This window comes from Micromesistius poutassou (assembly GCF_964030765.1).
Source record: "Micromesistius poutassou genome assembly, chromosome: 12".
Taxonomy (NCBI): domain Eukaryota; kingdom Metazoa; phylum Chordata; class Actinopteri; order Gadiformes; family Gadidae; genus Micromesistius; species Micromesistius poutassou.
In genome coordinates this window covers 5,995,755-6,022,566 of record NC_140282.1, presented here as the reverse complement: position 1 = coordinate 6,022,566, position 26,812 = coordinate 5,995,755, and the positions used below count along the sequence as shown (strand labels likewise).

At 42.1% G+C, this 26,812-nt stretch overlaps 1 protein-coding gene across 1 annotated transcript in view; it reads left to right on the top strand.

Annotated features, from left to right (window-relative positions):
- adamts7 (a disintegrin-like and metallopeptidase (reprolysin type) with thrombospondin type 1 motif, 7) overlaps window positions 1-26,812 on the top strand; it is a 115,181-nt gene that overhangs the window by 45,909 nt on the left and 42,460 nt on the right. The window contains exons 10-16 of the mRNA XM_084476523.1: window positions 9,265-9,357; window positions 9,985-10,130; window positions 11,096-11,265; window positions 11,498-11,631; window positions 13,026-13,146; window positions 13,571-13,815; window positions 25,972-26,113. Coding sequence (XP_084332649.1) covers window positions 9,265-9,357; window positions 9,985-10,130; window positions 11,096-11,265; window positions 11,498-11,631; window positions 13,026-13,146; window positions 13,571-13,815; window positions 25,972-26,113 — 1,051 coding nt within the window. The remainder of the gene's footprint in view (window positions 1-9,264; window positions 9,358-9,984; window positions 10,131-11,095; window positions 11,266-11,497; window positions 11,632-13,025; window positions 13,147-13,570; window positions 13,816-25,971; window positions 26,114-26,812) is intronic.

The window sequence follows — 26,812 nt, the reverse complement described above, 5'->3', positions numbered from 1 at the left end:
AACAGGCTCTTGAGGATGGATGACAATAGAGTGGCCAAAAAGTGTTTGAATGTGACATGCATAAAATTGGAGCATGGGCAACTGAGGTGCATGATCTATTTGTGGGACTGGGTTGTGAGGATGTTTTTACTGACAAAGTTGAACTGGATCTTACAATAGGTGAAGAACTGGTATCCTTTAGAAAGAGAGAGAGTTGGTTTTCTGAAGTGAGGAGTATGCCTAAGCTACATTTTGTCAAATTAAACATGTTTTGTACAGAAAACTATATTCTTTACAACTTGTCTAAGAGAAAGAGGTCCCTATGTGCTCCGATTCGATCAGGAATACTCCCTCTACACATTTAATCAGGCCGGTGAGTGAGCACCACTGAGGAGAATAGACTGTGTAACTTTTGTGAGCTCAATGAAATTGAAAATGAAATTAATTTTATTTTGTATTGTCCGTTTTCTCATGATTTGCGACTTAGGTTATCCATCTAAAAGAAGTTCATTATATGTGACACAGATATATTAGCTTGGCTATTAAAATATAGAACATTTGTGATTGCTGACTATTGAAAAGGCGTGGGCTAAGAGGAATGTATCAATTTATATTTAGTGTGTTTATTCTGTGCTGGATGTATTGTATTCTATAGTGTATTGTGATTGTGTATGTACTACACTCTTTGTGTAGTTATATCGGTTTCTTGTAATCCTGTGTGGGATGGGCCACTTGTGTGGCATGACATGAAAATAAACATAATCAATCAATCAAAAAACCTATGCAGTTCCACACATATGAGCAATCTTTGACATCTTAATATTTAAATTAGGCTAATCGTTTGCATGTTTGTGCTGTGTATAGCCTACGTGTGTGTAAGCTTATGTTGAAGTTCTGACCTGCCATGGCACTCAAAATAGCAACACCACCTGCGCTATCCGCTAGTGCATTTAGACCAGGTATTTTTCGGTCAGCAATTGCAGTGGCACAATTTTTTGATCAGTAAAATAGCACCAAGAATCACTTGCACTGGAACACGCCTCTGCTTTTCGCCGACACGCCTCTCCAGGCGCAAGTGTAGTGGCGCGAGTTTGCTGCGGGGGAAAATCAGCTTTGCGCCAGGTGCAAACTAGCAATGATACATGCGTTGGTGTAGAAAGTCAATTGCGCTGGGTGCAAGATAGGGCCCTAAGACTGAAAAGATTGAAGGAACAGGTGCAGTAGGTGTCCATACATATCTAGTGACAGACAAAGGGTCTTCAGTTAGCTCAAGACCCTGGCTGGAGCTGAGAGATCAGATATCCATGTGCAGATGGGACTTGTGGGACAGGTGAAAAAAGGCGAAGGTGTTGGTGGTCCTGTACCAGCGTGGTCCAACCGTTTGGACCTCCTTCCAAAGTCAACTTTTAGTATGTTGTCTTTTCAGCTGCCAGAGTGAAAGCATCTACTGGCCAGGACATTTTATAATAATAATATATAACCCTGAATCTTTTAGTTGCCAAATGGTAAAATCAAAGTCAAAGTCAAAGTCAGCTTTATTGTCAATTACTTCACATGAAGACATACAAAGCAATCGAGAAAATGTTTCTCACAATCCCATGGTGAACAGATAAAGTGATAAGACAAGACAACAGATAAGACCTTTCCTAACACTAAAAGTAAACATTGAAGTGCACAACAGATAAGGACATTTACTAATATTAAAAAGAGACAATAAACTATAATAAAATATAAGAGTCTACTATGTACATGTAGGAAGTAGCAGCATAAGTTTCTGTATAATTTAAGTTGTGGTAGCGCAAATAGTGCAAATAGAACAGTCAGTAAAATAGCAGCAATTTCAGTCTGTTTTTTTGGGGGGGGGGGCAGAAAGGAGGGGGGGATTTAGCTTTCTGACAGCCTGGTGGATGTGGCTGATGGGAGAGAGGGGAGTGAATTTATTGAAGCTGTTTGTGAGTCTGGTGGAGCAGGCACGGAGGCGCCGATACCTTCTCCCAGAGGGCAGGCGGCTGAACAGACTGTGTGTGGGACAGCTGGCGTCGCTCACAATCATGGTCGCTTTTCGGGTGAGGCGGATGATATGTGACTTGCAAAGAAGGGAGTAGGGCACCATTGATCGATGATGACCAGCTGTGTTCACTAAGTGTTGCAGTGCTTTCCTGCTGTATTCAGTGCAGCTCCCGCCCCACACAGTGATGCAGCTGGACAGGATGCTTTCAATAGTGCCCCAGTAGAATGTGCACATGATGGGTGGGGGAGGTTTCGCTTGCTTCAGTTTGCAGAGGAAGTTGGTGCTGCTCACTCTCTCCACAGCAGCACCATCGATGGTCAGTGGTGGGTGTTCGGTGTGGCCTCTCCGGAAGTCAACAACAATCTCCTTGGTTTTGCTGACATTCAGCAGGAGGTTATTGTCTCTGCACGTTTTTTTTTTATTGTTGTTTGTTTATCTATGGATCCAACATGGCAGCAGATGAGAAGTAACCTTTTGATGCAGCCTTAGATAGTGTTCTAAGTAGTTTAGAACGCAAGTTTATTTAGAATTGTATTTTTATTGGCTATGAGCTACGTACAGACGCATTTGATAGACAATCGTAGCGGCCAATAAACGGCTCTGGGCATTCGTAAACCACGCCTCAAATACGACAAAATGAATGTGTGGTTCCCAGACTAAATCTTCTTGAGATTTGGTCTGGCGTTAGTCAGGCTAGTGGGATTATGGTGTTGAATGCTGAACTGAAGTCTATGAACAGCATTCTCACATATCTCTTTGTGTCCAGGTGGGTGAGGGGTGGGTGGAGAGCATTGCATCCTCTGTGGACCGTTTGGCTCAGTATGCAAAACGAAAGGGGTCCAGGGTGGGGGGGAGGATCGACTTGATGTGTGACATGACTAGTCGTTCAAAGCACTTCATGATGATGGGGGTCAGTGCCACAGGGGGATAGTCATTGAGGCTGGATAGAGCAGGTTTCTTTGGCACAGGTATGATGATGGTGGTCTTGAAATGTGATGGAACAGCAGCTTTTCTCAGAGAAGTGTTAAAGACATCCGTGAAGACATCCTTAAGCTCCTATGCGCAGTCCTTCAGCACACGGCCATGCCACAGGTTCCGCTCGTCTCTGCCATCTTTGAAGTGGCAAATCTATACGCAGGGCCGGCGCTAGCCATTTGGGTGCCCTAAGCACAAATGCATTGTGGTGCCCCCCCGAAAATCATCAAACATCAATATTTTGCATTAACAATAGCACCAAACATTAACATAAATACAATTCAATTCTTTAACATAATAAATACCACCACCATTATTATTATTTTTAAAAAATCTGTTTATTAGGTTTGGCGATTTTTCTCACAATAAACAAACAGTCATACATATGCATCCCCGCCCCCCCCCCTCCCTCCCTCCCTCCCTCCCGTCCCCTTAGCAGAGATGAACAGGAATTAGGAGATCTTCAAAAACAAAGAAGACATGAAACAAAACAAAAATAGAATAAAAATACAATAACAAAGTATGTATGCAGAACATTCTATCTAACATTGTATGGCTTTAGTTATCCCCATCCTCTGAGGCAACTGTTAAGGTCTTTGCCACCCCCATTATTTTAAAAAGATATGTGCAATGACTGTAGAAGAACTGAACATTGTAAACACAGTACGAAGTATTAAAGTGATGATGCAAGTAATAATGTGCAAATTTCTTAAGTAAATAACCATAACCAAATAATTTCTTTAGTAAATAACCATAAATAACAGTACAAATACAATATATAGAATATAGAATACAATATAGAATTGACACAACAGAACTTTAAATAAGAATTTAAAAGTGCAAATTTCTTTCTCTAAGTACACATAGCTGCACAATAGGATTCCAGTGCCTACAGAGGGACACGTCTGCAGTTCCTGTTTGCAAAATCAGCAATCAGGTCATCATATGACAGTTTCTGAGCCACGTCTCGATTGATGCTGATGACGGCCAGTCCACTTAAACGCTCCTGCCCCATCGATGAACGCAGGTATGTTTTAATGAGCTTGAGTTTTGAAAAGCTTCGCTCAGCAGAGGCAACTGTGACGGGGAGAGTCAGTGCAATTCGCAAAGCAATCCACAGATTGGGAAAGACCTCTTGGAGCTGATTGTCATGAAGAAATGTTAGCATTTCCAAGGCAGATGTCTTTGGTGGTAGCTGAGGAAGGTTGATGATTTCCTGCATCATCTCAGGTCCATCAATGTCAGATGTTCCCTTTTCCGTAAGTGTCTTGTGTACTTCATTGCAGTGTTTTTGTAAGTCCTCCTTGGACATTCCATTAACTTTGCTGAAATCAAGCAGCACTCCATATTTTTCTTTGACTTGATTCATGGTCTCAAACCTCTCCTGCAGTGACATTAAAGAAGAGTCCACAACACTATTGAAAAATGTGATTTCAAGCTTTTTAAGGGCATCATTGAAGGGCTCATCAACAGCTTCATATGCAAACTGCCTTTTTGTGCTCCTGAGCCTTTTCTGCTTGAGCTCTGGTTCTATGTTCAGGGCCTCACAGATTTCCATAGCAGTTGACACAGCCTCGTCAAACCCAGACTGTCTGTATTTGGTGAGGTTACTTTTGGCACTGTCAACAAGCCCAACAGCAATATCAAGCTGCATGGAACTTGATTGAAGTAGCTTGTTCACCTGGTTTGTGATGGTAAGAAGTTCACACCACACAACAGAGCAAATCAAAAATCTAAATGAGGCTACTTCCTCAGCAAGAGCTTGAGCCTCCACTTTTGCCACTGGATCCTTTACAGCCTCCCTAGCCTCCAGGAGAGCATTCTCACTTCTTTTGTTTGATTCCGGACAGCTGTTACACTCTTAAGCCTGCTCTCCCATCTAACATCACTCCAAGATTTCAGTGTGACTGAAACATGCTTTTTCAAAATGGCCCATCGCTGGGTGGCCCCTGAAAAGAAATTGAATAACTTTTGCAAATAGCCAAAGTAGCCAGTGGCATCTTGGGAGGACTTGGCAGCATCAGCTATGACGAGATTCATGGTGTGAGCTCCACAAGGAACAAACAATGCTCTTGTGTTTAATTGTAGAAGTCTAGCCTGAACACCTTGCCTCTTCCCCTTCATGTTGGCTCCATTGTCATAGGCCTGTCCTCGACAATTTTCGAATGGAATGCCAAGCTCCTTCAACTTCTCTAGGATAACATTTGACAGGCTAAGGCCAGTAGTTTCCTCCACATCAAGATATCCCAGGAAGTATTCTTTAATGTCTGGTTGTAGCTGGAGATGGACAATGCGCACTATGACTGACATCTGTTCCTTGTGACTCAAATCTGGGGTACAGTCAAGAATGATAGAAAAATATTTTGCTGACTGGATATGTCTCACTATAGTGCGTAATGTTTCTGAAGAGATTATCTGAATGAGTTCGTTCTGTGTCTCATGACTGAGGTAGTTTGTGTGGGAACTTTCATCTTTTATTTTAGCCAGGTGAATCTCCGTTACAGGGTCATATGTTGCCATAAGCTCCACTTCCTTCAAAAAGTTGCTATTGTCTGGCTCATGAAGACGGTCAGAAGAGCCTCTAAAAGACAAATTTCTTGAAGCCAGTGAGAGAGTGATTGAGAGCAGGCGTTTCAGAACATCTCGCCACTTTTTCCTTTCTGCCTCTAGTAATGTCAACTTCTCTTGGTCTATTGCCATGCCCTTTTTAAGCCGTGTGTCCAGTTCTCTCCACTTAACCATGCACTGTGTATGGTTTGGGCTACACTCATGACTTCTCAAACTGTTGTTGATGTTCGACCAATCACTGTGGCCCTCTGCAGTCAGCTTTATGTCCTTCACACTAAAAAGTTTGCATGCAAAGCAGATCACAGCATTGTTCTGTGGAGAGTACACTACCCAGCTTCTGTTAACCTTCTCTCCATTTGGTAAGGTTTTGAACTGGAGGCTGGAATGAAATGCTCTTCCATCAGGTCCCTTTGGAAAACTAAAATCAGGGCTGACTTTGAAAGGCCCTCTGTGCACAATTTCAACCCGATCAGCATCTAAAATACGTGCTGGCCATAGAGCAGGATCAGTTGGAGGGGGCACATAAGTCTCTACAATGTCACTTGTGGATGGCCTCTCAGTGACAGGACTCACTCTGCCAGAAGTGGTGGTTGTAGGCTGGGTTGTATCTGTACCTGAACTAGTTGATGGTTGTTGGTCAGGGCTGGGTGCTGTTGCAGAGTCTGAATTTGGTGGTTGATGATCTAAATCTTCTAAATCTTCCTCCTGGTCTTGAGGAACTCCTTTCATATATCTAAGCATTGACCCTGCATTCAGAAATACAAGAAAAAATACTCAGTGATTGTACACTGAAATACAGTTTTGCACCTTGATTCAAAACAATATTACATATTAATTACAGGTTTATGTAAGCCAATGTGTAAATCACTGATGCATGACAACATTTAAAACTATTTTACCTTTAAGACAATGATTGATGGCTCACAGTATAAAAAAATCTACATCATTTGAAAACTATGAATGTGAAGGGAGGGGGATCTACATAACTACGATTTCTTTATTTTCTTTCAAATTGTAGTTTCACCTGCAGATGTCGCCCTGCAGATGCAAGGTTTCTCAGAATTCGTGTTACGAGGAGCCATTCTCCATTCATCAACTCATTACTTTAAAGTATCATCTGTAGCATTACTTTTTCCACTACAGTACACAATTGCATACTCGTTGGTTCACAGTACACATGCATAACGTCATAATGTAGGCTACATAACAAACGCCAAATAAACGTCCTGAAATGCAGTAGACCTATATAAGTAAACTTGGCTAATACTTGACTGACGACTTCTGATGGTTAAAATAATATAGGAGCTGACGTTAGTTTGTTGACGTTAACGGTAGCTACATAACAAACGCCAAATAAACGTCCTGAAATGCAGTAGACTTATAAACTTGGCTAATACTTGACTGACGACTTCTGATGGCTAAAATAATATAGGAGCTAACGTTAGTTTGTTGACGTTAACGGTAACGTTAACATTACCTGGCATGAGCATAGACATTCATACAAGGACTAAATTACATAATTAGCCATTTTTATTTAAAACATTGTCTTACCTGCCATCGACGTGCGTGCATCATCTCGCTGTCTCTTCTTTTTTCTTTTATCTGCCCCGATTTTCCAAACACACAGGTGTCTGCCAAACTTGACAATGATCTAATCGAACATACCACTGGGATGTGGGGGAGGGGGGCACCAAGGGGAGAGAGAGAGGGCCGCACAGGAGACGCATCTTTTTCTCGAGCAAATGTTACTTTTGTATTGCTTATCTATTAACACGTTTTACACATGTTCATTTTAAATATATCGCGTTATTATGATTATTATTATGATGATGATTTTTTACGAGACAGATTTTTTGGTGCCCCCAGGTGTCTGCCAAACTTGACAATGATCTAATCGAACATACCACTGGGATGTGGGGGAGGGGGGCACCAAGGGGAGAGAGAGGGCCGCACAGCCACAGGAGACGCATCTTTTTCTCGAGAAAATGTTACTTTTGTATTGCTTATCTATTAACACGTTTTACAAATGTTAATTTTAAATATATCGCGTTATTATGATTATTATTATGATGATGATTTTTTACGAGACAGATTTTTTTGGTGCCCCCCCAGACACTTGGTGCCCTACGCGCAGTGCGTGTTCTGCGTGTAGGGGCCGCCGGTACTGTCTATACGTCATTGGCTGGTGCAGGTGTTAATTTTGGCCTCTGCCTCTGAAACAACACTGAAGGTGGCCTATGTGTGGGAATAAACATTTATTACTCTGACACCTCTAATGGACAACCACTCACAGTTGGAGGTGTCGGTGGCATGGTGTTTTACAAAACAAAAACATATTTCTTTGGATTTCTCATCACAGGAGTACCTTTGTTATGATCATGGTGCTTTATCTGCAGCTTAATATTCCACACATGATCCACTGTCCAGCCGATGGATCATGCTGGGATAGAGGGAAAGCTCAGCAACTGTGCTTTGAACTAATTTGTGGGCAAAGGAATATCAGATAGGGACATATATTTTCATTGATCTTTTCTCTCTTCTCTTTCATTGATCTTTTTTCAACTCTATTTTCCATTATGAATAATTAGGTGAGTGAACAGGCAATGGATTCTGTGAGGAAGATTGGCCTGTCCAATAATGTGTATCTTTTTACAGTCTTTTTACAAGATGCATGGCTCTTGACCATAGAAAGGTTGGAACTGAAGTTCAGTTCTCAGTCTAACCCTCCTGTCTCTTTATTTCACTCCTCTCTGTATCAACCCTTCTCTATCCATCTTGTCTCATTGTTTCTCTCACCTCTGTATCATCTCTTCTCCCTCTATCCCTCTGTTCTATTTACTTTTCTCACTTCTAAAACAAGATGCTAGTCCATATATTGTCTAGAAATGTCAGGCAAACACAATAACAATAGCCAGAGACGATCGTCCCAAACAACAAGTAATTGTCTCTTGATAGCTCTGCAAGTTGACCTTTTGGTTCTTATCGAAGTCTCAGGACCAGCAGTGGGAAATAATCAAATTGTTTCTGCAAAAGGCTTCCAGCGATCCTTCCATAGACCGCTCATCATCAACACTTGGAGCAGATCTGTGCCAGTTTCCATGCATTGTGAATCTGTCTTGAGGGATATTTGAGTCAATATTTGGGTCTAACAAAGGGAGTTATTGTTGAGTCACATGTCTGAAATGAGCCAGAATTCAAAGATGTGCTACCGAGGAGGTGAGAAGTGGACATACAATGGGCATTCAATTAGAAAAATAAAAATGTAGTTAAACGTAGTTAGAGCATGTAGTTATATAAATTGTTTGGATTGGTAACACTCAGGTAAGTGCTTTTCAGTGCAAATATTGTTTTACTGCCCTAACAAGTCAAATGTGAAGAAGCAGTTTTTCGACTGATGAACCAAGAATTGAACTAAACAAGCCTCTGCATCCTGCCACGTTCTGTTCCCTAGTGGGCAGCAGTGTGACCAACGATATGTCGTTTGAAGATCAAAGTAAACCCTAAGACACAACACACAGCACTCAAGGGATGCCCCACTCGTTGTATAGCCTCGCTAAAGTAGCTTAAAAATACTTAATAATTCAAGCCCAAATCAGCTATGTTGCTCGCTAATCTAGCAACATAGCTTATTTTAATCGTTAAAAAATACAAAAAAAATAAAAATTAATTGTTTTCATTAAAGAACATATTTATTTAGTGTTTCATGGGATCTTTTGTTTATCCTCTTTCAGAATGTGTGCAGCACATTGTGGTGTACTGTAGGGAGTACATGTCATTCTAAAATGGATGGGGCTGTGGATGGAACCAACTGCGGCGAGGGCAAGGTTAGTCAGCTCATTGACTCAATAGTGCTTTAAACACTAGTGCAATAGTGTTTACTAACGCATATAGATCAAGAAAAAGAAACCATCCCAGAGTAACAACCGGAAGTTGAACCCTATGGATAAAAACAATGATGTCCTGGTTCAAGATGGTTCAAGGTCCACAAAGAGCGCCATTTATTATTAGCTATTTGTTGATGTTTAATGGAATCTTCATAGACCGATGAAACAGAATGGTCAGAGAGATATTTATGTGATTCTGTTCAAGTTGTTAAATCAAGTCTACAAATTGTGAAGCAAGAATTTCAGTTAAAGAGGGGTTTAATTCAAACAACACAGATATTTACCTTTTTAACAATAACATTTAAAATTACTTTTAGTTAAGTATTAGATAGCCAGAGAAAATAGAAAGATACAATTTGTGTGTATATATATATGTATATATGTGTGTATATATGTATATATATATATATATGTATGTGTATGTATGTATGTATGTATGTATATATATATATATATATACAGTGTATATATATATATATATATATATATTTATCTCTGACCTGTCTCTTATCTCTGACTATGTCATTATTATTTTTATTTCTGGTCCCTTCCTCTTCCCCCCTACAGTGGTGTTTCAGGGGAGAATGTATACCAGCCAGCCACAGACCTGAGAGTGTGAACGGAGGCTGGTCGGCGTGGAGCGAGTGGACGTCCTGTTCCCGGACCTGTGGGGTAGGGGTGCTGAGTGCCCACCGGGACTGTGTTAACCCAGTGTACGTTTCCACACTCCTCCATCAATCTAGCTTAATAACCAGTTTATATGCAACATATGCAAGTTCTCGCTGGGAGTCCTTTGGCATGTGTGCTGCATTGGAGACTTCATTGACACCAGGCACTGTGTTGAGATTTTTGTCATGAGCTATTTATATTATTTCCTAGGCTATACAATAGGCCTATATATGGCAATGGTGTGTTGCATTTTCTGCATTTGTAATAATATGGATAATCAGGCATTAAAGGTGTAATGAATTGCAACTAACAATACAATCCCAACAACGTAGGAGAAGTTATGGTGTCACTTATGTACAACACTGCCTTGAATTTTCACTTCCCGAGTTGACTACTACTTGAATGTCTACCTACGTTACGATTAGGACAAGGGCAGACTTTGTTGCGAGTGTTGATTGAATGTTTTTGTCTTGACCGTACATCAATCAAGTCGTAGGCCTTTGCATTCGAAAGTCTGGTGCTTTTATACTTGTGTTTGATATGGTCTGGTATACAGATGCAGCACTTTTTATTATGAGCTCTGTGGGGGCATGGAGGGAGTAAACTGGGGTATAGGTCATCTCTGTGTTTCTCAAATACATTATATTATTATAGTATTATTATAAGATGGAATAAAAGGAAAGCAGAACTGGGGGAACTTGAAAAAACATATTTGTTGTGTTTATTATTACGTTTTCAAGTATATATATATATTTATATACAGAGAGTTTGTACTTGTGGCCATGCTGTGCTGCTGTTGGCAAGCACAACGTGCATTTACCTTTTCCCACCATGCATCACCATACACCAGGCATTTTCTAAACCATCAGTGGAATTGGTGGATTATTGAATGGGCTTGAATTTATTGTTTAAGTTCATTCAATAATCCAACTATCGAGTTGCAGCAGACATACATAGATACATACATACACACTTTATGCCGCAAATCTTGTTTATTTTCTTTATTCAGGCCAAAGTATGGAGGTAGGTACTGTCTTGGTGAGCGCAGGCGGTACAGGACCTGTAACAAGACGCCGTGCTTCAGCGAACTACCAAGCTTCAGGGACCTCCAGTGTGGGCACTTTAACACCATGGCATACAAGGGCAACTTCCACAAGTGGGTGGCGGTAAACAACAGAGGTCAGTGCTCACACACACACAGGGTTAGCCTGTTATATAATGTTAAATGTTTTAACTAGTTAAAATGTTAGTTACTTTTGCATCGGAACATAAATGGATTATATTTTACTGTAAAATAACTCAGGAACTGCACGTTTGGGGAAAATGTTGAATAGATTAATATTATGACATCAGCACTTTCCATTATGTATCCAAACATTTTTTTTTGTTTTTTTTGTTTTTTGTTTGTCAGATTATGCATGCGAACTGCACTGCCGTCCACTGAATGAGCATTTCTCAGAGAAAATGCTGGATGCTGTAGCTGATGGGACGCGGTGCTCCGAAACCAACACTAGTCGAGACATGTGCATCAATGGTGTTTGTAAGGTAGAACCCTGACAGTTCCCAATATAACTTCCTATGCCTCATATATTTCCTTGTCTCTTTTTTGAAAATTTTGTCATTTAATATCGCAATATACCCCTTTCACTGTGGTGTCATCATAGGAAAATGACATTACAGCTTGTATACCAATGTATATAGGCCAAGAAAAAGAGACAATCCCAGAGCAACAACAGGAAGTGGAACCTTGTGGATAAAACTATGTCCTGGTTCAAGTTGATTCAAATTCCACAAAGAGGGCTATTTATTTAATGTCTTTCACTTCTCTGGTTCAGTTCAGATTCAGCTTGTACCTTTTCAGAAATAAAATATCTTTCTAACATAGTAATATATTTCAGATATATATATATATATATAATAAAAAGCATGACTTAATTTATGAAGCTTATTTGTTGAACACAACTTCTGTCTGATAAACAGTTTGATAAATCATTATGCAGAGTTCAAAGTATATTTGCGGATTTGGTTTATCTGAACAAACTAAGCGTTGGCTTCGTTCCCTGGGACTAATCAAACAAATCTGAAATTAGATTACTAATCTGCAGTCTGCTGGCATAAAGGGCATTTTTTTCTATTTCTATAGTTCATATTTGTCTGGACCAATCATGTTGCTGTAAGGGTGGATCTGTAAGCGTATCATTTGGTATTAACAATTAACTCAAACCCGCACAAGTAAATGGTAAGAAAATGAAGAAACAGTTTTATGCTGTGTAGCTTTGCCACTGTTGACATCTTCAGTATAATTTTTGGTTCCTGGCCCAGGCTCTGTGCTCTCTCTCCCAAGAGGTTCTGCTAAAACTTAGAACAGTTGGAGCCAAGTTTAGCCATTGACTAACTTATTATTGGCTATTTCTCGCTGGGAAAGTGTTAAGTTGACTCTTATAACATCTACCAAGAGTGTTGACATTTTGTATGAAAATTAGCTCATGGACCAATGGAATCGTATCGCGGTGATGGACATTATGTCCTTGCCGGTTATCTACAGTCAAAATGTCAGAGGGTGCTCCATCCATTGTTGAGTAAGACACAGTTAATACAAACCAAGAATCATAATAATGATGTGGTTTGTGGGCTAAAAGTGGTAAATAAATATTTCAGTTGAGACTTTCATACCTTTTGTAGGACAGATTAAAAAAAAAGATTTCCAAATTGTCATTAATAGTGTGTCATTTCTTATCTAAAGATAATTAAACATTAAAGACAATTAAACATGCCATTTGGCTTCTTTTTTTTTTTTTACATGGGAGGTCATTTGTGTAGCTCTGCCATCTTCAATAGGCTTAGACATGCCTGCATAATATATATCATATAGTGTCGTCTTTTTCCACAAATAACTTTTTTTGCTTTGTATTGATGTACAGTATTACTGTGTGTTCCAGAACGTGGGCTGTGACTTTGTCATTGATTCTAATGCATTGGAGGACCGGTGTGGTGTGTGCCAGGGGGACGGATCGACCTGCAAAACGGTGACCAAAACCTTTGAGAAGAGCGAAGGCCTGGGTACGTCAATGTATTGTTGGTTCCACAACCGACATGTTTCTTCATGAGCGATTTCAGTTTATTTATGGACCGACGGCCGCTTTGTCCAATTGGGTTCAGTTTTGGACACCTTGATTTAGTTAGATTTAGTCTAAATGAAAAGCAGGTTGTGTGAAAACGTTTGACAACAATATTTCCTCCAGTACGCCAATACAGATTTTTATAATAAGCCCTGGTACTCAGGCCACTTTGAAATTCATCAGACTGTATTTAAATATAAACAGAGAGACATGTTTCCATCACTTTGTCCTCATGACTTTGTTAGATATAACTGGATCCCAGACAGAAACAATTTGGTGAGAGGTTTTTATATTTGTACCAGGATGAAGGAAGGAGGGTTCTGATACTGTAATAAAGTGTAATTTTGCTCTGTGGACCTTGCCAGGCTATGTAGACATCGGGCTGATCCCAGAGGGAGCGCGGGACATCAGAGTGGAGGAGATGGCTGCAGCAGGGAATTTCTTGGCTCTTCGCAGCGACAAACCCGACACGTACTTCCTCAATGGTGGCTGGACCATCCAGTGGAACGGAGAATACAAGGCAGCTGGAACCATGTTCACGTACGAAAGAACCGGTCACCTGGAGAACCTGACCTCCCCTGGACCCACAAAGGAGCCACTGTGGATCCAGGTGGGACTTACATCCGGTTCATAGTCTGTGTGCACGTGTGGGGGGGTTGGTGCTGTTCAGGTCACGCAGGGGTTCAAGATACTTTGAAAACAGTTTACATAGACCCAGTTTGCAGTAGACCCTTTACACAGAGGCGTCGACACAGATGTCACTCATAACACGTATTACGGGTTTGCTCCTTTTATGTACCAGGGCATGGGTAGTAGACTAATCTTGACTAATCTGCTACCAGCTATAATTACTGCTATGATTGATATCTGTGTTTATCCTATGATGATGCCTCTGTGAAAATGGATTGTGTATTACATTTTATTGATACAAGTTTCACTTTGTAAACTCTGTTCATAGGGCGTTACACAATATTCGGATTAGGTCTGTGAGTTTTTTTTGCTTATTTCTTGAATATGTGATAGGCATGTGCTGCACACGTGTTGTCCAGGGAGGCATCCTCCATTCTGCGTTCCTCTTTAAAATTTCCTCCTTGTTAATTATGCATAATTTTTCCACTTTGGGGGTGTAGGGTTAGGGGGTCTCATAAATATATGGCCTGTAAAGCCCTTTTAGACTTGAACTGTGAATAAGGGCTTTACAAATACAAAGGACTTGATTTGACAACAACAGGGGGACAGGTTCAAACTGCTGGCAGTATATCATGCCCCCTACAACCCTGAGCAGTGACGGCTGCTAGTCTTTCAAAGAGGGGAAGCTCATTTTCGGCTTACATCATATAAATTTCCTCAATGATGGAGGCAGAGCTCGAGGTTGATGGTGGTTCATCGTCAATTTCCCTGGTGGAAGTCACTGAGGTAGTTAAACATCTCTGCAGTGGCAAAGCCCCAGGGATTGATGAGATCCAGCCAGAAATGCTAAAAGCTCTGGGTGTTGAGGGGCTGTCTTGGCTGACACGCCTATTCAACATTGCGTGGGAGTCTGGTACAGTGCCAAAGGAGTGGCAAACCGGGGTGGTGGTTCCCCTGTTCAAAAAGGGGGACCGGAGAGTGTGTGCCAATTACCGGGGTATCACACTTCTCAGCCTCCCTGGGAAAGTCTACTCTAAGGTGCTGGAAAGGAGGGTTCGGCCGATTGTCGAACCTCAGATTGAAGAGGAACGATGCGGTTTCCGCCCTGGACGTGGAACTACGGATCAGCTCTTCACTCTCGCAAGGATCCTGGAGGGGGCCTGGGAGTATGCCCATCCGGTCTACATGTGTTTTGTGGATTTGGAGAAGGCATATGACCGGGTCCCCCGGGAGAAACTGTGGGAGGTGCTGCGGGAGTACGGGGTAAGGGGTTCACTCCTCAGGGCCATCCAATCTCTGTATTCCTAAAGCGAGAGCTGTGTCCGCGTTCTCGGCAGCCAGTCAGTTCCGTTCCCGGTGGGTGTTGGCCTCCGTCAGGGCTGCGCCTTGTCACCAATCCTGTTTGTGATATTTATGGACAGGATATCGAGGCGTAGTCGTGGTGGGGAGGGGTTGCAGTTCGGTGATCTGAGGATCGCATCACTGCTCTTTGCAGATGATGTGGTCCTGATGGCATCATCGGCCTGTGACCTTCAGCACTCACTGGATCGGCTGGCGGCCGAGTGTGAAGCGGCTGGGATGAGGATCAGCACCACTAAATCTGAGGCCATGACTCTTAGCAGGAAACCGGTGGATTGCCCTCTCCGGGTAGGAAATGAGTCCTTAGCCCAAGTGAAGGAGTTTAAGTACCTCGGGGTCTTGTTCGCGAGTGAGGGTACGATGGAGTGTGAGATTGGCCGGAGAATCGGAGCAGCGGGGGCGGTATTGCGTTCGCTTTACCCCACTGTTGTGACGAAAAGAGAGCTGAGCCGCAAGGCAAAGCTCTCGATCTACCGGTCGATCTTCGTTCCTACCCTCACCTATGGTCATGAGGGGTGGGTGATGACCGAAAGGACGAGATCGCGGATACAAGCGGCCGAGATGAGTTTTCTCAGGAGGGTGGCTGGCTTCTCCCTTAGGGATAGGGTGAGAAGTTCAGTCATCCGGGAGGAACTCGGATTAGAGCCGCTGCTCCTTTGCTTAGAAAGGAGTCAGTTGAGGTGGTTCGGGCATCTGGTAAGGATGCCCACTGGACGCCTCCCTTGGGAGGTGTTCCAGGCACGACCAGTGGGGAGGAGACCCCGGGGAAGACCCAGGACTAGGTGGAGAGATTATATCTCAACACTGGCCTGGGAACGCCTCGGGATCCCCCCGTCAGAGCTGGTCAATGTGGCCCGGGAAAGGGAAGTCTGGGGCGCCCTGCTTGATCTGCTGCCCCCGCGACCCGACCCCGGATAAGTGGACGACGATGAGGATGAGGATCATATAAATTGTCAATTTATGTATATCTGTAAATTATGCTCTCTGTTCCTTTTCAAGGAAATGCATACCAACTAGCTGTCTTTTCCACTGACTTGACCAGTGTCCTCTCAATGGCCAGCAGAGCTAGGCTGCTTAAACGGCCTTGGCCTATTATGTTACGGGTGTAGGACTTGAGCCGCTTTAAACAGGAGAAGCTCCTTTCTACACCTGCAGATGTAGCTCCAATTGTTGCCACTAATGAAATCAGTTTGTAAAGCTGAGGCATTGCACTGTCCAACTCCATGTCTTTAAGGAACACCAAGAAATCACACAGCTTTCCCCTGTCACCCTGCAAGTCCTGATCTGAATACAGGACTTGAAGTTCAGACCTCAGGCTCCCTGAATCAAAGTGATGGCCAACTACCAAAACAATAATAAACTTGAACAAGGAAATGTGGGAATTATGTTAAACACTGTCAATCAAACGGCAACTCAGTCTTTCGCAGACCCTCCAATCATCACGCAGAAGCCCAGCGTCCAGGCCAGCCCACTCCTCTATTCACCCCCAGAGGCGCTGTGCGTCCGTGGGAGGGACATAATCGCAGCATTATCCAATGACTGTCGACTTTCGACACACTAAAAAAAGCTGTTCTATGCAGCCCCATTGAAGTGGATGGACACTGAGCTTCAACAGGCAAATGCACTGTGACGCTACGGAAATGTATGAGAGGGAAATCGAGTCAGTCGACCTGCGATAAGCAGCTGATTCTGAACAAACTTGTCTTCGAGATAGACGTGTTCTAACGCATTTTTAGTCAATGAAATGTTAACACAACAGTATATATTTGACCATTTAATTTTGGAAATTTTAGGGGAAGCTGAGCTTCCCTTGCATTCTTAGAGAAATCGCCACTGACCCTGAGGTCACACATAAATAAACTTATAAACTTATGTAAAAAACTAAAACACAGTGTGCTAACTTAGCAATGATTAAATCTTGGATAATGTCGATAGAGCAGGGTGGTGGATCCAATGATAGTATAGTGAACTAGTATGTGTTTCATCCAAATGAACTGCGAGAGTGTGCTCGCTAAAATGCTAACTTCAGTGCTAACATCAGCACTAACGTCACTGCTAACGTCACAGCTAACGTCATGGCTAACGTCAGTGCTAATGGTGTTTTCCAGATGCCTCGGACACAAGCCTTCCGAGTTGCAAGTAGGGAAATCTCCCTACTTTCTTGCGGAGGCACGCCCCCTTTTGGTCGGCCCCCTTGGAATTCTGAGAGTAGACCGAGCTAAGTGATGACGCTCTCAACAAAAATGGCTGCACCCGTGAAGAGATTTATTTTCTTTGTATTTGTACCACATTGGTAATTTTAATGTTGATTTTAAATGCTCTTACACACTTCACGTCACCAATTTATGCATTGCACGGTCTTGCTGTGCGTGCAATACAATGTAAAGTTGTGTTGTTCGTTTTCAAGCTGGTTTGCTAAAGAGGCTAATGTAGCTAACAATAACAATGACTAGCCAATGACATGACACAATCACAAAGACGAACGGGAACGCTTGACACAGGAAATGACGTCACAAGTGCAACTCGGAGGCTGGTGTCTGAGGCATCTGGAACACAACATAACGTCAACGCTAGTGTCACCGCTGCCTGAACGTCGTAAAAAGTAGTCCAATTATGTGGGAAAAAGCGCCCAATCTGGCAACACTGCCTGCACATCCTCCGCGCTCTAACCTCAGCGTAAATCAATGAGACCAACTGAAAACAAAACTGATATGGAAATTAAACGGTGTTTCTGAAAAAAGTATAAAGGTAATCGAAATTCGGTTTTGTGTGATTTGTTAAATGGTTTGAACGAAGGTTAACGTTGAAAATTAACCAAGTGTCAGAGAAGGCGGACAAAAATGCTGAGAGATAGCTATCATGTCGTTAAAGACCTGGACGTTTTGATAGTTGAATGGTTTCTGTAGCTGAAAGTCTGCAGGAGCAGTTAACCGCACAGAAAACAGGCAAAGGGAATAAAGAAAACTTAGATGTGCTTGCAGTAGCAAGTAGTGGTTCCCAGGATTTAAGGGTTAAAGACTCACCACAATCCCAACCAGAAGTTCAATGCACACTACTGTAATGGGCGTTTCCACTGGCGGGTGCGGGTTGGTTTGGTTTGAATAGGTGCGGCACGGTTCGCATTTCCACCTCCAAAAGTGGGCAAGGTCTGGACTTACCCGTGATTAACTGTACTTATCTCTCAGTACTTCTCCGTTGGGGTACTGAGACGTCTGAAAGGGTGCCAACAAGTTCGAGCTACACGCGCCGTCCGTTGATTGGTCGACAGAATCGTCACTTCCATGGGACAGGGGGATAATAGCAAACAAACACAGTACCTGCAAGATATTTCTGGACAACGGCGAAAGCTTCGTTTATTCAAGAAATGTCGCTCAAAAGTATTCCGTCCTTCTTGGACATTGTTGCTCTTTGTTTATTGTGTCGTGTTCTTCTTTTTCCTTAGATTTATTAGCAGGCTACACTGTGTCGGGCTGCTATGAGGTCACAATGCTTACGTAGCTGTCGCGGCTATCGCCATCCGGTTTAAACCCCGCCCTACCATAAGGGTAGTGTCGGTGGTGGAAACGCGAGCCGTAACTGGGCTGGGCCAAACCACACCTTTACTACTGGGCCAAGACGTGCTGGGCCTAAGTGCATCCGCCGGTGGAAATGCACCATGACGTTCTGTTGTAGGGGATGATCATGAAAAAAAAGTCACACACATTACTAGGATGATATGGCGCCGCAGAAGTGACATGAACAAAAAAAAAAATCATGTACTGGGGACAAACACTGACTATAGTTTTGCGAGATTTTGACTTTATTTTTCGAGTTTGTTTTGTGAGATATTGACTTTCATTTGGGCTCCAAGGGACCGGCTGGTGATCGGGGTGGTGGATGTGCCCTGGAGATGGTGGAAGGGCGATAATTTGATAGGTGTTTGTCAGTGTGTGTGAGGCTGCCGGGGGCGACATGTGCCCTGGAGATGGTGGGGGGGGGGGGGCGGGGCTAGAGTGAGAGTACGCGTTGGTCAGCGCTCCACCGTGCAGAGTGCAGAGTGCGGGTGTGTGTGGGGCTGGCGGGGCTGGAGTTCATAGAGTCCACGGACCTGCTCCCAAGGGGGACACGGATCAGCCTTCACCATGCAGAGTGCATATTGCGGATGTGTGTGGGTTTAGCGGGGCTGGAGTCCGCGAACCCGCTCCCAAGGGGGTCATGGATCAGTGTTTTGCCGTGTGTGTCGCTCCTTTCCTGGGGCTAGAATTAGGCTGCGCTTGTGTGTGTGTTGATCCGGCAGGGCTGGAGTCCGTGGACCCGCTCCCGAGGGGGACACTGACCAGCGTTTTGCCATGCAGAGTGCAATGTGCGTGTGGGTCTGGGGGTGCTGGATCAAGATCTCGCAAATCAAACTAGAGATCTCGCAAAACAAACTCAAGATCTCGCAAAACTATTGTCAGTGTTTGTCCCCAGTACATGTATTTTTTTTTTCTTCATGTCACTTCGGTGGTGCCGTAATACAATGCTGTTAGCAGGCTCTGCAATATTTCACACACAGCAGACTGTAAAAAGTCACCAAGAGGCTCATAAAACTCTGACAGCCAATTGCATAATTTGCGAAATATGTTTTGAAATGGAGCAATAACTTGTATTTCGTGGAATGATTAATCAATCCCAGGGCATATGATAAATAGTATTCATGGTGATGTAAACAGGAACTACTTTTCATATATTTTTCTCTCGCTCACTGGTGTCACTGTAACCAAAGTTTGAAATATGAATTGAATTTCACGCCACACCAGCCTTGCCTAAAGGGATAATGCTTAATTTTATTATAAAGGAAGTTAACAAGTATATACTGTATTGGGAGAGACTGATGTGGGAAGGAGGTGCAGGTGGGAAGATGAACAAGGAAGCTCAGGTGAGGGGAATGAATTGATTGCAGATGGCAGATGGGCATGGCAGGGTCTGTAAAAGCAAGGGGAAGAGTCAGAGGACATCGGGTAGAGAGGAGGAGAATGGCTATTAAAGAACTTTCCATTTACTGCCAATGGCTGTTGGTGGAAAACTACTGGAATTATGACACTGTCACTGGTAGTGAAATGTTTTGTCACTGCTGTAATAGTAGAAGTATGGTAAAAAATAAAACCGTCTTTTTCTCCCTCACCATTCATTCTCTCAAACATATGTTCAGAGGTTAGACAGACATGGACTCACTAACTTATTACTTTGTTGGTGGTTTTATACCACTCAACCTTCACAATGCACTTATGGTTACATGATATGAATACTAACAAGATGTTCATTAAAATGCCAAGGCTAAATAGCTATTTACATGGACAGAGAGGGGGGGGGAAGGAAAAAAGGCCTTGCTCACTTTTTTTTTTGCAAACAGAATACAGTCACATATCACTCAAGTAAACATTTAAATACAATTGTGTATTTGTAACTATGAACACACAAGGCACATTTTGAAGTATACAAATAGAACATTCCCCTTAAGGTGCAATAAATAATATCCCCTGTGCTGCAGTGAAGCGTGAATATCTTTGTATATTATAATCATGTAGTTGGCCTTCCTGCCTTTGTAACAATGAGCATATCAATGCTGTATCTCTTGAAAGATTGAAATACTACTTTAATAATAATAATAATAGATTGTTTTTTTTACAGCGCTTTTCTAAATACTTGAAGACACTTTACAAAAAAGCAATACAAACAAAAGGAAAATAAACAACACGACAACAATAGACAACACATTAAGAGAGAGAAAGAGGATGGAAGATGGTGGAGGATGATTTGTCAGATGTTGTAGGTGGTCCTGAAGAGATGGGTTTTAAGTTGACTTTTGAATTAAAGTAGTGTATCAGAGTTTCGGGTGGCCAGAGGGAGGGAGTTCCAGAGGTTAGGGGCGGCGATGGTGAAGGCTCCGTCCCCTAGGGTGCGCTACTTGGTCTTGGTGATGGGGGTGAGAAGGTTGGCATCAGCGGAGCGTAGGCGGTGAGTAGGGGAGTGACGATGGAAGAGATCTGTTATGTACGAGGGTGCAAGGTTGTTTAGGGCGTTGTAGGTGGTGAGGAGGATCTTGAAATTGATGCATTGTTTTATGGGAAGCCAATGAAGTTGACGGAGGATGGGAGTGGGAGGGGGAGTGAGTAGGCAGTCGGGCAGCAGAGTTTTGTACATATTGCAGTTTTTGACTTTAGTATTATATTAGGGGAACCAGCTGGACACGTGTATTTGGTTCTGCTTATTTGAGCAATCTTTTATTTATTTATATAATTTTCTTGCACTACTGCCAACCCTGAGGAGGTTGTATTGAACTTGTGTCAGTAATGAATAGCCATGTGCGATCATTTTATTTAAAGTGATTTTTAAAATATGGTCTCTATAGAGAATAATAGGGCCACTAGTACAACTAATACAACTAAAAAATTAGGGATTACGCATAAGGGATTACTGTGCATAGAAATGCCTATGATCTTTATGATCTTTTTGCACGTCGCTTTGGATAAAGGCATCTGCTAAAAACCATAACCATAATTCAGTTAAATTCAGCTGAGGGTTGTATAGCCAATGCAAAGATTGATAGTTGAGTGTGGATGAGTTGAGTTATGGTTGGACAGAAATCAGACACTGAACATAGAAACCATCAACTTCAGTCTCTTGTCTTCTCTTAATTGCACAACCTTTGAACAATTATCTGTTTTCTGTGGGTAAGATGAGGGAGGTAGTTAGATATGCTTCTTAAAATAAAAATCACAGACAATACTAGAAAATGCATTTCCTGCAGAAAATGCGGTGAGTGCTGTAGTACAAAGTGAGGTTGAAAATATGTTTTAATAAAGCCACATAGATTAAGACACGTTAAGAAACGTTAAATGGCTTGAATCAATTGAAGGGATTTGAACAAAGTTCAAAAGTCTAAATGGAGTAAACAATGTAGACATGCACACCATAAAAGAAAATAATAATGGTTGGAAACAAATAAAGTGACCGCTGAAAGCAAAGCGCAAAGCATTGCTTAAAATGCAGAAATGTAAAATTAATTGAACTGAAGAATCTGAAAGGTCAAATGTATTGCCCTGCACTGCTGAAAAATCTGAAAGGTCAAATGTATTACAGTGCACTGCTGAAATCGAAAACTGACCGACACAGAATTGCATTACCTAAAGAAGCAAAGTGCTGAAATACATTGTTACAAAAGCTGGTCGCTAAACTGTAATACTGTCAAAGCTGGAAGATAGTAGTAGTAGTGGTACTAGCTGTAGTAGTAGTAGTAGTAATGGTGGTAGTAGTAGTAATAGTAGTAGTAGTAGTAGTAGTAGTAGTAGTTCATTAATTGCGCCACGGCCGAACTGACGCGGATATTCTCTGATATTATGTAAGCATAAGCACCGCGGAATCCACTGCTGTCAAAACACGCTGATCCATTTTCACTGTTGACGCGAGTTGCTCTAGTTCTACCTCCACGGCCCTGCAGCGTGCAATTATCGGACAAGATTGTCCTATAGTGTGTGGTGTTCCGTCTTGTGTTCGAATCTCATGTATTTGTATTTACGATCGGAGAGCAACAAATCGGCTGAGATTCTCTTTATGTGTGTGGTGTACATCCGACTCAAAAATCGTATAAGATTAAAAAATCTTGTAGTGTGGGGCAGCCTTAAGTGCGTTGTCCATTTAGGGAACCTGACAAACTGTAACCCACTGTTCTTATGGTTTCCTCGACGATAGTGTGAGGCATTGGAGTAGTTTTTAACGCAGCAGTTATTTCCAGGCATTGTTAAAACAGTACAGAATTGCAACAACCTCCTCTGCTAGCAGCTACCGTGTCAACAATAACGCAAAGCTCAGCTGCACTCGGAGGGGCGTACCTTCCAACATGGCGGGAAGGGGGGGGGGGGGGCTCTGTGCCGTGACGACAACTCCTCATTCTCATATTGAGAATGGGCGTGGGCGGGGCTCGTTTCCTTTTTGGTTTTCCTTTTTTTGCGGATGCATTATTTAAAAAAAAAATGTGGGTGGGGAGCACGCATTTGAAATATTGTGAGAACACTACGTGTCATCATGGGAAGCCAATATCGTCATTGTGATAAAAATTAGATATATTGTGCAGCCCTAGTAGTAGTAGCTGAATTTATAGTGGTACTAGCTGCAGAAACTATATGCCGTATTGATTGATTTTTGTAGAAAGAATTATAATAATCACGCCAATTATTTTTAAAACCAGCCGAAATTTAATGTACTCGCCTAATGCTAATTTTTCCAGCCTAACGTGATTAAAAGTAGTCAGATTGGGCGGGAAAAATTGCCCGATCTGGCAACACTGCCTGAACGTTGTAAAAAGTAGTCAAATTGAGCGGCAAAAACTGCCCAATCTGGCATCACTGCCTGCGCGTCCACGCGCTCTAACCTCAGCGTAAATCAATGAGACCAACTGAAAACAAGGCGGACATGGAACTTAAACTGTGATTATGAAAAAAGTATAAAGGTAATCGAAATTCTGTTTTCAGATTATTGAAGATACAAGTGTCTTGATTTCTTAAACCTTTGAAAGAAGGTAAACAATAAAAGATTGACCAAGTTTCGAAGTCTGTAAGTAGTAAGTGTCAGAGAATGGGCGGACGGTTCCGCCATCCTCCCATTGACTTCCATTGTAAAAAATTGTATTTTAAAGAAGAATATCTCAAAAAGTATAAAGATTATAAATACGAAAATTCATTGCCCAAATGTATGGACCTAGACCTTTGAGCCAGATGTTGAATGGAATCGATTGGTTTGGTAGTTTTGGCCACATTAATTGCAAAAGTTTGGTCGGAAGAAGAATAACGGAAAATGGATATCAAGATTGTGCATTCCTATGCACAAAAACTAGTTACGAGTGACTTAGAATGTGTGATGTAGGGCCCTATCTTGCACCCAGCGCAATTGACTTTCTATACCGACGCATGTATCGTTGCTAGTTTGCACCCGGCGTAAAGCAGATTTTCCCCCGCAGCACACTTGCGCCTGGAGAGGCGTGTCGGCGAAAAGCAGAGGCGTGGTCCGGCGCAAATGATACTTGGTGCTATTCTAGTGATCCAAAAAGCAATCGCGCCACTGACCAGCAAATACCTGCTCTAAATACACTAGCAGATAGCGCAGTCGGTGTTGCTATTTTGACGTGCCATGGCAGGTCGGAACTGAAAGATAAGCTTACACACATATAGGCTATACACAGCACAAACATGCAAACGATTAAACTAATTGAAATATTATGATGATGATATGGATTGTGAAAACATTTTTTTCTCAATAGGGGCTGCATGAATGAACACTGTTAATGCCATGCATTAAAATAATAATAATAATAATAATAATAATAATATACTCGAACAAAGTATATCCCAGCCTTCCAAAACAAAATCTTGTTTTAGGGTAAATAATAACGTTGGTTAAATTATTTGGGAAAGAGATGATACAGCGGTAAGAAGTTGTACTTTAAAACAATGCATCTGTAAACACTGTACAGCAAAAACATATTTTCTTGACACAGACATCGTGTAAAAGCCCATAACTTTTAGGATTGATGAGTATTTGATTGTGAGAAAACATCATTTTACAGCGAGTGAGTGTTTAAAATAATAAATGAATGTGGGTGATGTTCGGCCCGCAGTTCAACTTTATGTGTGCACTAAGGCTGTCAAAGTTAACGCGTTATTAACGAGTTAACGCAACATGCTTTTAACGGCACTAATTTTTTTAACGCACGATTAACGCTGTGACATTTGAACCTCGGGCAACTCCGTAGCTCGGGAAATCAGGAAGCAATGCACACAAGGTCGATGCCGCCAACAAACTACAACCCCGTGAGCAGTAATGGATAAAAAATATATTTTGAATGGCAAGTTCAGCTACAAAGTCTTGCCAGATGGCTCTCTTGACAGGACAAAAGTAATTTGTATTTATTGTCGCAGTGAATTTACTTACCACCGGAGTACGACTAGTCTCAAATACCATTTGTCAGCCAAGCACACAGCGGATGCAGAGAGCCCGGCGCCCCCTCGCGTTCATTTTTTTAACTCAAAAAAAAAAAACATTTGCACAAAGCAAGACGATCCACTTTTCCATGTTGAGGAGTATTAAAATGAGAAAAAATAATGGGACAAAAAGAAATCAAGGGACATTTAGCATAGATAAAAATGTGTGATTAATTGCGATTAAATATTTTAATCGTTTGACAGCACTAGTGTGCACCCATCTGTTTAAACACACGCAAACTAAACACGTAAAGCATAATACAGTCCATGGCAATGTATATTAACAGGGGGATACATGCATATTATGAACACAAGTCGATAACGATAATGTATACAATACAGGACCACATATCATATATGTGTTAAGTTCTCTTTGCAGAAATTTACATGACGACTCGAGTATTCTGAAGTTGTAGAATAACACGCTATTCCATTCGAATTAGGCCTATTATTTGGCCATAGCCAAATAATTCAAATGGCCAGAGCCATTTGAAGTTTGAAATTCATGTGCTCATGCATCTGTCTCAGCAGAGACTGCAAACGCGCTGTCAAAATATCAAGTTCAAATGTGCTCATGGCTCTTAAAGGGGATGGGAGATGGAACCCGCGCAAGAGTCATTTATCCGCCGTTATAATAGTGACAGCGCCAGAGATCCGCCCACAAAGCTACTTGCGTTTTGCGTTTCATACTTGCGTTCAGACCGTTCAAATAGGGCGGTAGTGTGTTTGTAGCCTTATTATACACACCTGTTGTTGACCGCTGGGGATGTTATCTCATCCAGCTGCTGTTCCAGGAGACCAACCCGGGGGTGCGCTACGAGTACACAATCAGACAGGAGTACTCAGAGGACAACACCACTGTCATGTCCGACTTCTTCTGGAAATTTGGATCGTGGACTGAGTGCAGTGCCTCTTGTGGAGCCGGTAAGGGAAAATAACTAATTGCTTGTTTAGCTTAAACTTCTATGATTAAAACTAGGGCTGTCAAACGATTAAAAATTTTAATCTAATTAATCACAAGGTTTCTTGAATTAATTTCGATTAATCACAATGCTAAATATGACTGAAAAATTCACATTTTCTGTGTAATGTTCTCAGAATAGAAAGATAAATGACAAGAAGCGGATATCACATTCGTTTTTTATTTATGACAAATCCAAAAAAATAATTTAATTCTAAACAATTTTGGCAACTTAGCCATTTTTTTTTTAGCAAATACAGCATAGGTGAATGTAACGTTTTTCTTTTTGAACAAACAACTCCACTTTCACACAATAACATGTGGCCCTTTTACCTTTTATTTATTAATCTTTTAGCCGTCGACGGGTCCGTCGGCCAATCAGATCGCGGTTATGCAATACACTAGTGTGCCGCTACTTGGACTCTGTCCAATGAAGTGGTCTTTGTGATACAACCCGCCGTGGAAATGTCAAAAAGCCGGCCGGCAGCGGAGGATTTAAGAATGGATTTAAGAATTGGGCGATTGCTGTGATAAACGTGGGGCAACACTGGTGCAAGGAGAGCACAAGGAGAGTGTTGCCCCTGTACGTGTACAGCGATTTGATTGGCGGCAGGCTGCGTCCACAAAGACTACTCCCCCATATGTCAGACATGCCCTCGCCC